Below are 16,667 nucleotides of genomic sequence, written 5' to 3'. Positions count from 1 at the left end.
AAGAAAAAGAAAAAAAAGAAATCAACTCTAGAGAAAGGATATTTTGGGAGGTCTTGGTTGTTGTCAAAGCAATCCAAAGGAAAAGCCTCCTAAACTGATGACCAGCTTGTACTGCAATAGCTCAGAGCAAACAGAAATAATCCTCCCCCAACCAACCCAATTGTCAGAAAGACTAAGGCAACCTGGTTTTCTTTGCCAACTTTTTTCCTCCCCACATATAGACTGGGGTGGCAGGTGATGAAATCGCCAGGAATATACACAGAGCTATTACAGCCATTGTGAGCAAAGTGCAGGCTCAGAGTCAGGAGGTTCTGGCTGAGTTTCTCTGGAAACTCCTTTAAACAATGGGAAGAGTTTGTAACTGGGAGTTGCAACTGACCAGTCGGCAAATGCTTGAGCCACCTGAAATGGTAAGCAGGTCTGGTGGGCAGAGGTGGAAAAGTTTGTTAAGTAGAGAGTGAAGGGGTGAATTTGGGCTGATTGGGAAACACTCATTTAAATGAACGCCGCATTTATTTTCAAGAATAAGCAGGTCCAGAGTCATGAGCAAGAGCTTTATTTAGTTCAATCTTTCTTACACCCATTCTGAAAAAGCTAAATTATCACGCCAGAAAGAGTCAAAGATCACATTTTGCGTGAAAGAAAAGCCAGAGGGAATGTGACTGTTAGACACTTTTTGATGTTTCACACAAGCACTCAGAAAATGACTTTATTGCTTTTTATGTTCTTCCATCTCTAGTGTTGCAATGTAGCAAGGGGCTAAATTTTAGGTGTTTAGAATAGTCTCACCTTTAGTTTTCCTTTGGGAAAATCATTAGTCCCTCTGAGTTGACAGCTATGGAACATACTCTGAAAGCCATAAGTTTGCCCCCAGGCACTGCTTAGGCTTGTTTACTACAGATCATTAATTGCTTACACAAGAACAAAGACTGTCCAGGTGAGAGTAAGAACATATCCTTGTTGAAATGTAAAGAATTCGCTTAGGCACCCTAGGGGTTACTCAAGAGATAGTCTGGTACTGCTCCGTCCTGTTTGGAATTTTCAAACCTCTTGAGAAAGAAAAGCACAGGGTACACTTTAGCTCCTGTAAATTTATAAATACCTCCTCCCATGCACTTCTTGCAGTTCTATGAGTAAAGGTTTCCTTAGTTTAATAGGATTTCTCTTTATAAAAAAACACCAATACCTGCATGTGAGGTGAGAATGGAAATTAGTTCCATCAGATCTATTCCTATAAATTGCATTCTGGAATTAAGACTTTGAACAAGCTAGACTATTGGGTTGGGGGTTGGGAGAGTGGGCAGTGGTGCAGCTTGAACTCTGGGCAGCCCTTCCAAATCCAGGCCTGAGAAGGCTGTGCTGAGGAAGGAGTGTTGTGACCCGCACTGCTGTAGGGGGAGGCAAGGGAGTTAAGGACACACATGTGAGAGAGAACACAGTGGCTGGGCAGTCAGTTTTTTTCTGCTACGAGTTCTAATTAGAATTCAGGGTCTCGTTAGGGTGACCCATGTTGATTAGAGCTGGTCTTAGAGAAGAGACAGGCTTGAGAGCAGATAAGGAACAGGTAGAGATGTATTAAGGAGAGAAAACTGAGAAGAGGGGCAGGGTGGGGAAAAGGGGAAAAGTTGCTGTTTGGACATTTTAGCCATTTATTAGCATTTGGCATAAAAGTTTGTGGAATTATTTTTTCTTTGTATTTATGGTACAAAAAGTTGCTGGAAAATGTCACGAAAAGTAATGTCTTTATTTGAGAATCAACTGAAGGTTTGCTGCTACATTCTTCTGAATCTTTGAGTGTGTATAATGTTATTCCCAATAATCTTTCCAGTTCTTTTAAGAAGCGCTGGTTTTATGATCCAGCAATCCCAGTCCTGGGCATATATCCAGACAAAACTACAATTCAAAAAGATACATGCACCTGTATGTTCATAGCAGCACTATTCACAACAGCCAAGACATGGAAACATACTAAATATCCATCAACAGATGAATGGATACCAAAGATGTGATACATATATGCAATGGAATACTACTCAGCCATAAAAAGAATGAAATAATGCCATTTGCATCAACATGGATGCATCTAGAGATACTCATACTAAGTGAAGTAAGACAAAAAAGAGAAAGACAAATACCATATGATATCACTTATATGTGGAATCTAAAATATGGACAAATGAACCTATCTACAGAACTGAAACAGACTCACGGACATGGAGAACAGACCTGTCATTGCTGAGGGGGAGGGCGAGGGAGTGGGATGGACTGGAGTTTGGGGTGGGTAGATGAAAACCATTACATTTATAGTGGAAAAACAACAAGGTCCTACTGTATAGCACAGGGACCTATATCCAGTCTCCTGTGATAGACCATGATGGACAAGAATGTTAAAAAAGAATGGACTTTTATGTATAATGGAGTCACTTTGCTGTACTGCAGAAACTGGCATCCATTATAAGGAAGCTATGGTTTTTAGGAAGGCTAGGACTTTGGGATCATAACATAGTTTCTATGATGAGTAAGAGAGCAAAATGGAAAGGTAACTCTAATGTCTTTCAAATTAGTTTCTCTTGGAAATTGGAATGTGTCAAATATAGTTAAGCAATTTTTTTGGTGAAGGATATTATATATGTAAGTTTGTGCAATTTAGAAGGATACAGGAAGGATATACAGTCTTTCTTTGGCTAGAAAGTTTGATTTGAATGATATAGATGTAAAGCTTGGACCTTAATGAACTCTCTTCCAGGAGTAATGCATGAGATTTCATTTCTTCATGTTTCATAAGGCAAGTCATTCTCTGAACTGAAGTCGTTTCAGTGTTTTTAACTTATGTTTCTAAACCTTTCTCCACATTTCTTTACCAGTGCTTTGAGAATGTGAAAGTGGTCTTGTGTTTTCCAGAGTCGGAAAATGTTAAGACTCTAAGAACAGCCCATTAAGCCCCTGAGAGTATGTCCTTTTTTTTTCCCCCCTGGCCATGCCAGCAGCATGTGTAAGTTCCTGGGCCAGGGATCAAACCCTCGCCATAGCAGCGACCCAAACTGCTGCAATGACAATGCCAGATCCTTAACTTGCTATGCCACAAGAGAACTCCTACTATTATGTCTTAATTTGATGATGCTAATCATGGCCCACACTAAAAGAAGAAAGAATTCAGTATCAACACAGAGAGAAGAGGGGTATGGTAGAAAGAACAATGCACCCTAAATTTGGAGGCCAAAGTCTAGGCCAGTTCCTCTGGACTAAACATTCAGCAAGTATGACCTTTCTTTATAGATACAATTAAGAGCTTGGACTTGACAACTCATAAAGTGGCCGTTAATTTTAATAGCCTATTAGGAGATAAGAAATCTGAGTTGTTCTAGAAAATATGAATATGTTTCCAAACTCTTCTGTAAGCTCTGGTTCTGAATTCTAGCCATTATAGTCACTCCTTTTCAATTAAGTTATTGAGGAATTCAGTTGACAATGCAAATGTGATATCTGGGAGGGGTTTAAACATTCATTATTCAAATAGTATTTACTGGGGCCAGGCATTGTACTAAGCAATGGACTCGTGACTTGCAAAAGACAGTCCCTGTGTGCCTTTTTAAAATTTATAGGTCAGTGGGAAGATATAGGGAAATACACAGGAAAGTCCAACAGTGTGATAAGAACTATAACCAGGGATTTTTAGGGAGCTGTTGGTATTTATAGACAGGCAACCAGTAGACAATCAAGGATATCAAGGAAGGCTTCGTGGTGGCTGTGATATTTCAAGGAAGACTTAAAGGATGAGTAGGGATAAGTCAGATGAAAAGGAATGGGAGGGAAATTTCAGGTAGAGTGAATCAAAAATACAAATATTTAGATTCAGAAAGAATCCAGAGAGTTTGAGGACCTTGAAAGTAATTCAGTACGGCAGGAGCACAGTACCAGTGGGAGATGGGTGGGAATGCTGGAGCAATGAGAATAATAATTCAGTTCCTTTGCTCTTGAGACTAATTACTCTTCCCATAGTATGACTAGTGGAAGAAAGAGACTGGAGGCACGTTTGGGAGAGAAGAGAGTGCCCTGGAAATAATAATGATGATGAGAAAAGGGAGTAGACTCCAAAGAGATCAAGGAGGCAAATAAAAAAGATTTGTGAGAGATCAAATATAGGGAGTGAGAAAGAGGGTCAAGGCTGAAGACTGGAGTTTTTTGGCTTGCATAATTCCATCAACAGCAGTGCCATTTGCTAAAACAGGAAGCAGAGGGAGGAAGAGGCCTGGGGAAAAGATAAGTTAATTTTGGACAAGTTGTGCTTCACAGGGCCAGCACGGAGTAGATGCTCAATAAATATTTATTGAAGCAATGAATGCACAAGGAAAAATGTCTAAGAGGTATCTGGAAATGGTTCCTAGCCAGCAGAGAGCTTTGAATTGGAGGTGTCTATTTTCACGTCTTCAATGGGCAGATGGAACTTAGAACCCTGGGTGGCTGAGATCATCCAGAGGAAGAAGTATCCAGGGAGTAAGAGGGCCTGGGGTCTGAACCCAGAGGAATACCAACACCTGAGGGCAGACAAAGCAGAGCTGCGTTTGGAAGAGGCTGAGAAGGAGGGGCCATTAAAGTAGGACTAAATACTAAACCTCTAGAAGTGAGCTCTTTGAGGGCAGAGATATTTGTTGTTTATGTTTGGGTGGCTGCTATGGACTTACTTTCCCAAATTCGTATGCTGAAGCCCTCATCTCCAATGTGACTAAATCTGGAGAGAGGAAGCAATTGAGGTTAAATGAGGTCATGGGTGGAGCCCTGATCCAATACAACCGAGCCCTATGAGAAAAGAGAGGTCTCCCTACCAGATGAGAACACAGGGAGAAGGCCACTGTCTGAAAGCCAGAAAGTGAGTCCTCGAGAGACCCTGATCAAGCTGGTATCCTGATCTTGGACTTCTAGCCTCCAGACCTGTGTGAAAATATACTTCCTGTTGTTGAAGCCACTCAGTCTATGGTATTCTGCTATGGGTGGTGCCTGAGCTGAACAAAGGCAGGGCCCAACACTTCACAATGGTCCTGGTTAATAGCAGATAATCAATATTTTTTGAGTGAGTTAAATAATTAAATAAATAAATAAATAAGTAATTGAGTTATTCTTTGGCATGCTTAGAAATATATCCGTGCCTTGAGACAGTAGGATTGTCCCTAAGAGGTTTGAGAGGTGGGTGTGGGGGGGAGGCCACTGGCTGGCATAGGGGTTCTGGGTGCTTCGGGAGACAGTTATCCAGATAAGTGTGATAGCAAAATTGAAGGAAGACCTGAAGAGGCACATCCCTTTATTTCTTTGTTTTTCTTTATTTCTATTTTTTTACCATGTGACGAAGGCTGGTTCTAAAATAAGGCCAGGTTCCTGGTTGATTACTAGGTGTGTGTGGATGCCTGCGTGTGTGTGTGTGTGTGTGTGTGTGCAAAGGCCCTCCTTAACAGTAGATAGGACTACTTGTATCAACTTGAATTTAAGTGCAATCTGGATATTACTCTCCACAGAGAAATAATACCCTAGGCAGGCAATGAGATTCCTCAAGTAAACAACAGATGAAGGAAGAGGGACAAGTGTAATAATAATTAGAATAATTGGAAGTCTTTTTATCATGTCATTTATGGAGAAAGCACTTTCTCAACGGTCTTATGCCACATGAAATACAGTTCAAGTACATGAAAATTCCTCTAAAAATGTAAGATGAAAGTGACTAAATTCTATTAAGCTGGTGAATTAAATCTAAGTCACTGATTGACTCAAAATAAAAAGTAACCATTCTGCCTGACAACCAAAAATCCAGATGATCTCCAAGTTCTGGGTAGGAAGACATAAAATGGCATCTGAGGTCCTGGGTTTCATGAAAGTAAGGGTCTTGGGTTTGATTCTTGGCTTACGAATCATTTAAAATTTTTTATTAAGCAATATTGAAAAAGAAGAACAGAAACGGAGGAATTAGGCTCCCTGACTTCAGACAATATTACAAATCTACAGTTGTCTAAACAATATGGTACGGGCATAAAAACAGAAATATAGATCAATGGAACAGGATCGAAAGCCCAGAAATAGCCCCAAGCATCTATGGTTGACTCATCTATAACAAAGGAGCCAAGACCATATAGTGGAGGAAAGATAGTCTCTTCAATAAGTGGTGCTGGGAAAACTGGAAAACTACATGTAAAAGAAGGAAAATAGAACACTATCTAACACCATACACAAAAATAAACTGAAGATACATAAAACTCCCAGAGGAAAACATAGGCAGAATGCTTTTTGACATAAATCACAGCAACATCTTGTTTGATCCACCTCCTAGAATAATGATGATAAAGACACAAATAAACCACTAGGTCCTAATTAAACTCAAAAGCTTTTGCACAGCAAAGGAAACCATGAAAAAAAAAATGAAAAGACAACCCACAGAATGGGAGAAAATCTTTGCAAATGATGCAGCAGACAAGGACCTAATATCCAAAATATACAAGCAACTCATACAGCTAAACAACAAAAAATGAAACAATCTAATTGAAAAATGGGCAGAAGACTTAAGCAGACAATTCTCCAAAGAAGACGTACAAATGGCCAATAGGCACATGAAAAAAATAAATGTTCAGCATCACTAATCATTAGAGAAATACAAATCAAAACTGCCATGAGGTACCACCTCAAACCTGTCAGAATGGCCATCATTAACAAGTCAATAAATAACAAATGCTGGAGAGGTGTGGAGAAAAGGGTACCCTCCTTCACTGTTGGTGAGAATGTAAACTGGTACAGCCACTATGGAAAAAAGTATGGAGCTTCCTCAGAAAACTAAATATAGAACTACCATATGATCCAGCAATCCCATTTATGAGCATATATCTGGAAAAACTTTCATTGGAAAGGTTACATGCACCCCTATGGTCATCTCAGCACTATTCACCATAGCCAAGACATGGAAATAACCTAAATGTCCATCGACAGATGAATGGATTAAGAAGATGTGGTACATGTATACAATGGAATACTACTCAGCCATAAAAAGGTAAACTAATGCCATTTGCAGCAACATGGATGGAACTAGAGATTCTCATACTAAATGAAGTGAGCCAGAAAGAAAAAGACAAATACCATGCGATGTCACTTATTTGTGGAATCTAAAATACGGCACAGATGAGCCTCTCTACAAAACAGAAACAGATCATGGCTGAGGAGAGCAGACTCGTGTTCCCAGGGGATGGGCTGGATGGGCAGTTTGGGGTTTTTGGATGCAAACTGTTGTATTTGGAATGCATGGGCAATGGGACCCTACTGTACAGCACAGGGATGTGTGTGTGATTGGGTCACTTTGCTGTACAACAGAAATTGAAGAAACATTGTAAATCTACTATACTCTAATAAAAAAGAGAAAAAATTATTTATTTAATGTTGGAGTGGAAGGGGAAGAAAAAACTGTTGAAGAAGATGTTTCAGAATCTTGACTTCATTTGGCTTCCCCACTAACTTGTATCATTCAGATTTATGTAACATTTGATCATGTAAAGCCTGTTTTAACTAAAAATGTCCATGAATAGAGTGTTAGTAAAATTCTGTGGCCTTGATTCCAGGGAAAGGAGTCTGACTGAGAGAGGGATGGCTCTGTATCTTGATGCCCTGATAATGCTGTATGCCTAGCAAGGGACTGTCATGACATTGGCTGGAAATGGACATGTGCTTCAATATGTAAGAGGTCATGGTCCATAGTCTAGGCCAAAGTCACAGTCAATCTACAGTGATAGAAATCAGAGCAGTGGTTGCCTATGTGGGTTAGGGGTTGGCTAGAACAAGGCAGAAGGGAACTTTCTCGAGTGATGGATAAACTCTATGATTTTGTCGAGATGGTTGTCATGTGGATCTATCCAAACTCATCAAACTGCACACATAAGATATGTGCATTTTGGGAGTTTCCCATTGTGGCTCAGCAGTAACAAATCTGACTCATATCCATGAGGATATGGGTTCGATCCCTGGCCTTGCTCAGTGAGTTAAGGATATGGTGTTGCTGTGAGCTGTGGTATAGGTCGCAGATGCATCTCAGATCCTGCATTGCTGTGGTGTAGGCCTGCAGCTGCCGCTCTGGTTCAACCCCTAGCCTGGAAACTTCCATATGCCACAGGTGTGGCCCTAAAAACAAACAAACAAAAAAAAAACAAAAAAAGGAAAAAAATATATGTGCATATCACTGCATATAAATTTTACCTCATTAGGCAAAAATCAAAGGTCAGTTGAAAAAAGCCTAGGAGCTAATCAAACACCCTTAAAATAAAGAGTATGAAGCATTTTTTTTTAAAGCAGAAAGGGAAATTCATTTTTCTTCTACTTTAGAGATAAAGAGATGGTGTCAAGTAAATGTACAAAGACAAACTCCTAAGCAGAGCATTTGCCATCAAAATAATGATCAGTTTGAACTGAGCCGGAGCTCCATGCCTCAGAATGAAGGAACCATTTCTAGGAGTGTAAGCTATTTTGGAAATATTTCCACATTTATTTGCTTTCATGTTTCTGTTGGAGGAATAATGTTTTTGTAAATGTAAAAAGCTTTTAATGGAGCTAGAGAAGCAACTATGTTTGGTCATAGTATTATCTGGTTACAAACTAAAAATTCAGAGCTCTCTTGTGAATCACGCTGCCAAGAACTGCAGGCTTAATCCTTAAGATTGTATGAGTTTGAATTTTGACTTTATGACCTCAATCAGTATGAGGATACAAAGATAACCATTTAGGAAAAACAGTTTGAAAATGGTAGAACATTACATGGAAGGTTAGCTTTTACAGATGGTTATCCAGAGAGATATAATATTATTTTATCCTTTTAAATATCTGGATTAATAAACTAGCCAATATTTGATGACCTAATATGACCAGGTACAGTGCTAGGCACTCAGAAAATTCCCAAATCACTCTTTTTTTTTTTTTTTTTTTTTTTTTTTGCCTTTTTAGGCCATACTCATGACATATGGAAGTTCCCAGGCTAGGGGTTGAATCGGAGCAGCAACTGCTGGCCTATGCCACAGCCACAGAAACGTGGGATCCCAGCCATGTCTGTGACCTACACCACAGCTCAGGCCAACGCCAGATTCTTAACCCGCTGAGCAAGGCCAGGGATCGGACCCATATCCTCATGGATACTAGTCAGGTTCATTACCACTGAGTCACAATGGGAACTTCCACAATAACTCTTGGCAGACCCTGTCCTCGGGGAACTTCTGAGCAGCATGAGGGGATATATATATATATATATAAAACAAATTCAAGAAAGAATGTAATAAATGCATGAGAAATGCCAATGGAGTTCAGAAAAGAGGACATTACTTTTGGGTAAAGACTAAAGGAAGGCATTATTGATGTGGGTGCTTTGGGGCTGGACTTTTAAAAAGGCTTTTCCCCTGACAAGCCAGCAAGGCAGGGTTGTAGAATGTCTTCCAAAAAGATGTGAGTGTTTGGAGTGTCAAGGTTTTTTGTTTTTTTGTTTGTTTTTGTTTTTTCCTCTATAGCTGACCCATCCGCTACACGTGGGGGAGAGATACACTGGACAGGATGGTTGTGAGAAGAGAGGAAGCCCTGAACTCTGGAGGAAGCCACGGTCTGGGTGAAAAGTGAAGCCGGGTCATGAGAAAATGGATCTCTAAGCTGTAAAAACCAAGGAAATAAAAGGCAGCAGGGTCTGGGAAGAGTGAGGGGGAGGGAAGAGGCAGCTATTCCTAGATTCCTAGGAGACTCTTACCTCTGGTAAGGTAACGAGGGGCTGAAGGAGGGTCGTCGGGGTCAGGGAAAGGGAGACGCAGCCCAGCTAGAATGCTCAGGTGCATGGAGAGCTAGGGAAAGCCAGCCCTCGGAGAAGCCCATGAGGCTTTAATCTGGGTGACTGGAGACATATCGATGCTGTTCACAGACTGGGGGGTTGAGAGGAACCCCGTGTTTAGGGGAGAAAGAAAGACGACTCATACTTTGAACAAGCCAGCGAAGCCCAGGAGACCGCTAGAAAAGTGGGTCTGGAGATGCACACAGTGGTGGAGCCAGAGAAACAGACTTGACCCTGATTCACCAGCAAGTGTGAGCCTGCGCAGCAGGAGAGGGCAGAGAGCGACCAGGAGGGAGCTGGGATCCGGACAGTGAGGTCAGTCGCCAGAAGCACTAGAAGAAAACTGGCAAAAAGACGGAATAATTGGATCTATTATGAAATAATAATTGGAATAACAATAATGGGAACAAAATATGGTCATCCAGTGTTCTACCAAAAAATAAGAAAAGATGAAGAAAAGTGGCTAGGTACACCTACTATCATGATGCCTGAGGGGTGACTTTTATCAGGAAGAGGAAAGAGAATGCTGGAAAGAGAGCGTTCGGGAAAAATGCCTTATTTGGACATCTTGGAGTAACTTGCAGAGTAGTTGAAGTCTATGCAGAGATAACAAGACTTCTCCTCCCTATGTTCATGGAGAATATTTTCAGAGTCCCCGTCCTCCCTCCTCTTGTCCCTTCTTTTTTCCTCTCTTCCCACCTCCCCCATTCCTTCTTCGCCTCCACTTCCCTGCCCCCTCCTCCCTTTCTGGAACATTCTTGTTTTATTCTGGATTGGCCTAGTGCATGGGCGGCCATTGTTGGCCTAAAGGAGGAGTTTAGATTCACCAGCAGCAACAGTGAAGGGCTCTGGGCTCCCATACTGCAATATTTTGGATCTTTCAAGGCACAAAATATGTATTTGCACTATGACATCATTAATATTTTTGTAATTTTTTTAAAAAATAATTTTCTTTATTTTGTACTGGTCTCAAGAGCCACTCATAAATCTCTTGGTAACCACACAGGGTCCCAGGGCCAGAGACTGGCCACTCCTGGCATTGTGATTAGAGTCATTTAATACCCAAAGGCAGTGACTAATGTCTGGCAACAGAGGCACCACTAGGCGTCACACGTCCTGAGACATTGGTGAGGGCACACTCGAGCACCTTCTTATTGTGCGTTAGGACCACGGTCAAGAGAAAAGTTGAGAACCTGGCGGATCCACGTGGGCGCCTTTGGGAAACGAGAGACCCCCTCCCTCCCCACGATCCATGCCTCTCCCACCAGAAAGCCTGAGATCGGTGTCAAACGAAGGTACCACCACCTTGGTCTTATCTTCATACCCTGGGGTCTTAATAATATTTTTTCTCATGTTTACAGAAAGCAGTCAACTGAGCTATTCGTGGAAAGGTTTGTGGGTTTGGTTAACGAGGTGGAGGAATATTACATTTCAGTTGGAAACACATCCCTAGAATGCCAAAACATTTATTCCAGAGTCTGGTTTCCTGGTGCAATGGGAGGCAAGGCAACAGTGTGTCTGTTCAGAGACTGGGGGCTGGGGCCAGCAAGGCGTCTAATCCAAGTGTAGCCCAGAAGGCTTTTATTGTTAAATTATATTCTTTGGGAAAAACTGCCCATGTCACATTTTGTAAACTTGACATCCACGCACTTTTGACGGGCATTCTATTTCAGCCATAAGCCTATGATTTCCAGCCCTGGCTTCCCTCTTGCCCAGGATGGCAGTGGGAAACATGGAGCCCTTTCTAGGCTCCAAAGGTAAGGAGCAAGAAGGGCTGGAGTTGTGCTTCTCCGCAGTAATGCTGTCTTGAGTGTGCCCCCCTGCTCCCCTCCAGCAGACCCGCAAGCTTCTCCTCACTGCCCACTGCCATTCATCCAGCTCCGAGCAGCAGCCCAGCTGCCGTGTCTGCCGGGAGGGGCTGCCAAGTGCCCTGCCTACTGGCTGCTTCCCGATTCCCTGCCATTCCACATACAAACACATCCCCACACGCTCTGCCTTGCTCACACACGGAGCCACAGGCACATGTGAGCACATTCTTTCCTTCCTTCTCACTGTCTCAGCCCTTGACTTCTACAAGCCCATGGAACATTTCTGGAAAGGCGCTCTTGATCCAGCAGGGTAGGATTGTTTTGATTTCTCTCTGTAGCTTTAGCATTTTGAGAAAGCAACTTACCTTTCTGGCCAGTGTCTGTATCCTAGCAGGGAGATGAGGGTTTGCTTTCTCCATGGGTTTACGTGTGCACCTCCTGCTGCTGTCAGGACTTGTAGGGTTCTTTGTGTAATTTACATATAATTCGACAGGTTCCGATTTTTAAGAGCCCTCTGAAGTGCTTTTGCATGGGTTTCAAAAAGATATTTGAAAATTGAAAGTGTGATTTACGGAAACGAAGTCAATCTGTGAAAAAATTGCTTGGGAAAGTGATGGTTGCTGGCCATAAAGAGAAATATCTGTGATTCACCTAATGTGTTGTTAACCCTTTCTTGGCTTACAATCTATAGTTACTGATGCTGAGCTCAATTTTGGCTTCATGGTAAATCAGCAACATTTGCATTTATTCCCAATGGTCTGTCTGGTTTTTTTTTTTTTAATAAATATTGGGTAAAGTGTATAATTATTAGTATAAAGATATCCCAAAATATTACTCTCAGTAACAGCATCCTTGGCATTTATATATGACACAAACATTTTGTCAGGTATTCTGTCAGATGTTTGGGATAGCAATTAAAGCAAAGTATCAGATGGCTGTATAGAGTTCCTTAGGCTGGGGCAAAGGAAGTTTATTAAAAGGTATAAACTATCCAAGATTGCAGGTGCAAATATATTTACCATATCTTTTTATATATGCTTATATATACTTTACATGCTATGTAATATACATTATTATCTGTTATACACACACACATATATAATGTGCTTGAGCATGTTTAGCTTTTAATTCAGTTCAGAACTTTTTACTATTTCTTTTCCAATCTGAATATTTGATTCTGCTTATCCTAGTCCAAGTGAACCAAGAAGGTCCAATTGTAGGATAAAAGAACAGACATGTATCATTGCATTTCAAAATGTGTTTGGTGAGACCAACAGTGTAGATTTGGTTAATGAGCCGAGGTTATGCTTTTTTTCTGGAAAGGTCACATTTCATATTCAGTTTTCTGAAGTTTTGGTTGCATAATCTGTGGAAGGCATGAATACCCATGTCCGCCTAACGGGAGGTTTCTGTAAATCGTCATTCACATTAGAATTCCTGATGGGAGCAAGTACAGTACTGCGGCCAAAGACAAACAGACAAGTCGGGCTGGGGGAATCTCAGATAGTCTTGGCTGGAGGGGATGACTTTGGGAGAATTTTGCAGATGAGGAGAACTGAGCTGGGCAGCACTCCCCTGACTGCAAAACGCAGCTCTTTCTATAGTACACCTTGAGTCTCCGCCCCCTTTCCCCCAGATGCCTCTTATCTGTCCCCCGAGCTGCTAAATATAGCCGTCTGCCTATGCACCCGCACACCCCATTCTATCTGCCATATCTCGGTTACAGAGTGGTCCTCCCCAGGGTCATTCTCTGTACACACTCCGTATTTCCAGCCAACGAGGAGCGTGAATCCAACAGAGAGAGAGACAAACAGAGATAGATTGGAGCCTGGCACGGGGCACATAAGGTAGCACGTTCGAGAGAGCCGGCCCCTGGATTAGTCTTCCGAGTTTGTTTTAAACCCCGTCATCTCCGGACCACCTTTAGGAGATCCCTCTGCGCCTCCGCCCTCCTGCAGTGAAATGCAGCCTCTATCCAGCAGCGACAAGTAAAGTAAAGTTCAGGGAAGCTGCTCTTTGGGATCGCTCCAGAACGAGTTGCGCCTGGAGTGATGTTTAAGCCAACGTCAGGGCAAGGCAACAGCCCCCTGGCCGGCTTCCAGCACCTTTGTAATGCATATGAGCTCGGGAGACCGGTACTTAAAGTTGGAGACCCGGGCCCGGGAGTTGGCGGAGCGCGCTCGCGCCGGGCTGCACTTGCTCGCGTCCGGCCGCCCCGCTCCCCGGGACGGGCCGGCTCCCGGGGCAGGGCCAGAGCTCGCGTCGCGGCGGGACATGCGCCGCGCCGCCTCTAACCGCGGGCTGTGCTCTTCTTCCAGGTGGCCGGCCGGCTGCTGAGCCCTCCGCCGCGGGGGGAAACGGTTTGCGCCTTGCCCGCGGCCACTGACCATGACCATGACCCTACACACCAAAGCGTCCGGCATGGCCCTGCTGCACCAGATCCAAGCCAACGAGCTGGAGCCCCTGAACCGCCCGCAGCTCAAGATCCCCCTGGAGCGGCCCCTGGGCGAGGTGTACGTGGACAGCAGCAAGCCCGCCGTGTATAACTACCCCGAGGGCGCCGCGTACGACTTCAACGCCGCGGCCGCCGCCTCCGCGCCCGTCTACGGCCAGTCGGGCCTCGCCTACGGCCCGGGGTCGGAGGCGGCGGCGTTCGGCGCCAACGGCTTGGGGGGCTTCCAGCCGCTCAACAGCGTGTCTCCGAGCCCGCTGGTGCTGCTGCACCCGCCGCCGCAGCTCTCGCCCTTCCTGCACCCCCACGGCCAACAGGTGCCCTATTACCTGGAGAATGAGCCGAGCGGCTATGCGGTGCGCGAGGCCGGCCCTCCCGCCTTCTACAGGTACCCGCGCCGCCCGCCGCGCCACGTCGGGGTGGCCGCCGCGCACCCGGCGGCGGGAGGGAGCGGGGGGCGAGGGGCCGCGCCGCCGGGAGCTCGCGGGGCCCGCAGGCCGCGGGGCTGGGCACCCGGCAGCCCGGCCGCCGCCGGCGCCGCGGACGCGCGACCCGAGGGCTAGGGCGCGACCCGGCCCAGGGTCACGGGTGGATCTCGCGTTCGAGAGTCAAGTTCTCCGGCCTGGCAGCTTAAAAAAAAAAAAAAAAAAAAAAAAAATTTCTACTCTCCACCCCGCCTACTGTCTGCGTGAGAAGCAGGTCCGAAACCCCGTGTGCTTTCCAACTAAACCAGTATTAGAAAACCGTGCAAAGCAGAGGTTATTTGTGGGGAGAAACGCCCCAGACCAAATAAGCACAAGGTGCTTTGAGTCCCTAGAAAAGGTCCCGCTTTGGCTGTAGGTGTTGGGGCAGGCGGAGCTCAGAGTTTTCTTTTTTACATAGTCTTATTATTTTACAAATTTGTTTTAACGTGCTTGCAAAATTTCCTTTCACCTAGAATTTCGGATTGGCTATGTGCACGCTGTGCCGCTGGTGAGCTGGTGATGGTGATGAGGGGGTGCTCATTTCCTTGGGAAGCGGTTCCTAGCAGCCCTTTGCTTGTCCTCCCTGTCCCACCTCCGAGGGAGGCTGTAGGACTGACCGAGCGCTGCTCAGATGAGCAAGGGTTGAATGGGTCTCAAGGAGTTTCTGATTTCTGAGTTATCTGGCGGAGTCCGTGTCAGAGCAGCTTGCTGGCAGAAGACTTCTGACAGCCGGAGATTTATAACTGTCCTGTGAGTTAAAAACATGCCACATCGAAGCACGAGTGTTTTGAAATACTTCCCTGCCAGCTAAGTTTCATTTCTGGCCTGCGGGGCTGAGAATGCCCTGGGAGTGGTGTGTATGGGTTCAGCCCAGTTCTGTGCCTTTCATTCTCAGGAGAAGCAACAGATAGTTAGTCGTTCAGGATAGACAGGAACACTTTTGTGACTTAAGAGGCAAGTGTTTTTTGTCCTATTTTTTTCCCCCTAGTAGACCCTATACTTTCCTTTGCTCCTCTTCCTCCCATTTTCCCTTTGACAGTTTCTCCCTTCTCTTCCTGATGGACTTTGCAGAGGGTTTAGGCAGGGGGTCCTGGTGGGTACCTGCACCCTAGGTGCTGCTGGACAGGGATAGCCTGGGTGGGGTTGGGAGGCCTCCCAGCACCCTGGTGGCTGGATGCTGGGTTAGGCACTGCCTGGCTGGACACTGCTGGTGTGTGGACGTGCCCTCCACCCTCACCCAGACCCTTCTGTATTGCAAGCTGTGGGCCGTTTTTCTATTCAGCATCTATTTCCAGAGATATTTATAGCAGAAGAAACGGGAGGAAGGTGCATCGTGGCCCTAGAGAATTCTGGAGGCAGCCGCTGGGGGTATCTGAACATCTGCCACATCCTTCAGCCCCCTCAGAGGACCTTAGAATGTCACACAGCCAAGCAGGTCCATCCTGAGTTATTACTTAAAACACAAACAATGAACAAAACTTTAAAAAGTTGGCCTCTATCGAATCATTTTAACTTGTTTTCTGCAGGGTTAAAATGGAAAGAGAAAAAGAATTTATTCTGCCCGCTTTTTTTAAGTGTTAGAATCAAATATGACAATTAAATCTAATTCACACAACATTTTAAACTCCTTGATGTGAAGGAAGGCACTGATAGGACGTGAATTCCATAACCTTATGGTAGACTCCAGAAACAGTTTTCTTTTCCATTTAATTTTCAGTTCTTTTCTTGCAAATTAATGCCACTGAATTTCAATGGACACTAATGAGACTGCTTCTCAGTGGATTATTTACTGCCCTGCTAATAATTACAAAGTGAACATGGTCAAATAAAGAGGGGAATCACATTTTATTCAAAATTGTTCAGCATCCTGGTGGCAAATAATATCACTATAACATGCCCATCTTAAACTTTCTGCATTCGATGATATTCAGATATTTTTAGAATAATAAAAAAGTGATATGGAACTTTCAACTCACCCACATTGGATTCTGTGTGGAAATTCAGTTTTAGAATGATCATTCTCCTTTGTAGTTTATTTCCCATAACATCCATCCTTCCTTTCTTTTCTTTTCTTTTCTTTTCTTTCTTTGAATTCCGCCTCTTATTACCCAAGAAAGAGGGGA

General features: G+C 44.0%; 1 protein-coding gene across 15 annotated transcripts in view; it reads left to right on the top strand.

Annotated features, from left to right (window-relative positions):
• The window catches only part of ESR1 (estrogen receptor 1), a 387,875-nt gene that overhangs the window by 99,725 nt on the left and 271,483 nt on the right, over window positions 1-16,667 (top strand). For 3 of the 15 annotated variants that reach the window (XM_021083050.1, XM_021083018.1, XM_021083026.1), the window contains one exon: window positions 13,947-14,468. In XM_021083050.1, the coding sequence (XP_020938709.1) occupies window positions 14,017-14,468 (452 nt within the window). In that variant the 5' untranslated portion in view covers window positions 13,947-14,016. 15 annotated transcript variants of the gene reach the window in all.

Source organism: Sus scrofa, chromosome 1 (assembly GCF_000003025.6).
Source record: "Sus scrofa isolate TJ Tabasco breed Duroc chromosome 1, Sscrofa11.1, whole genome shotgun sequence".
In the NCBI taxonomy this organism is placed as follows: Eukaryota; Metazoa; Chordata; class Mammalia; order Artiodactyla; family Suidae; genus Sus; species Sus scrofa.
This window is presented reverse-complemented; position numbering and strand designations above follow the sequence as displayed.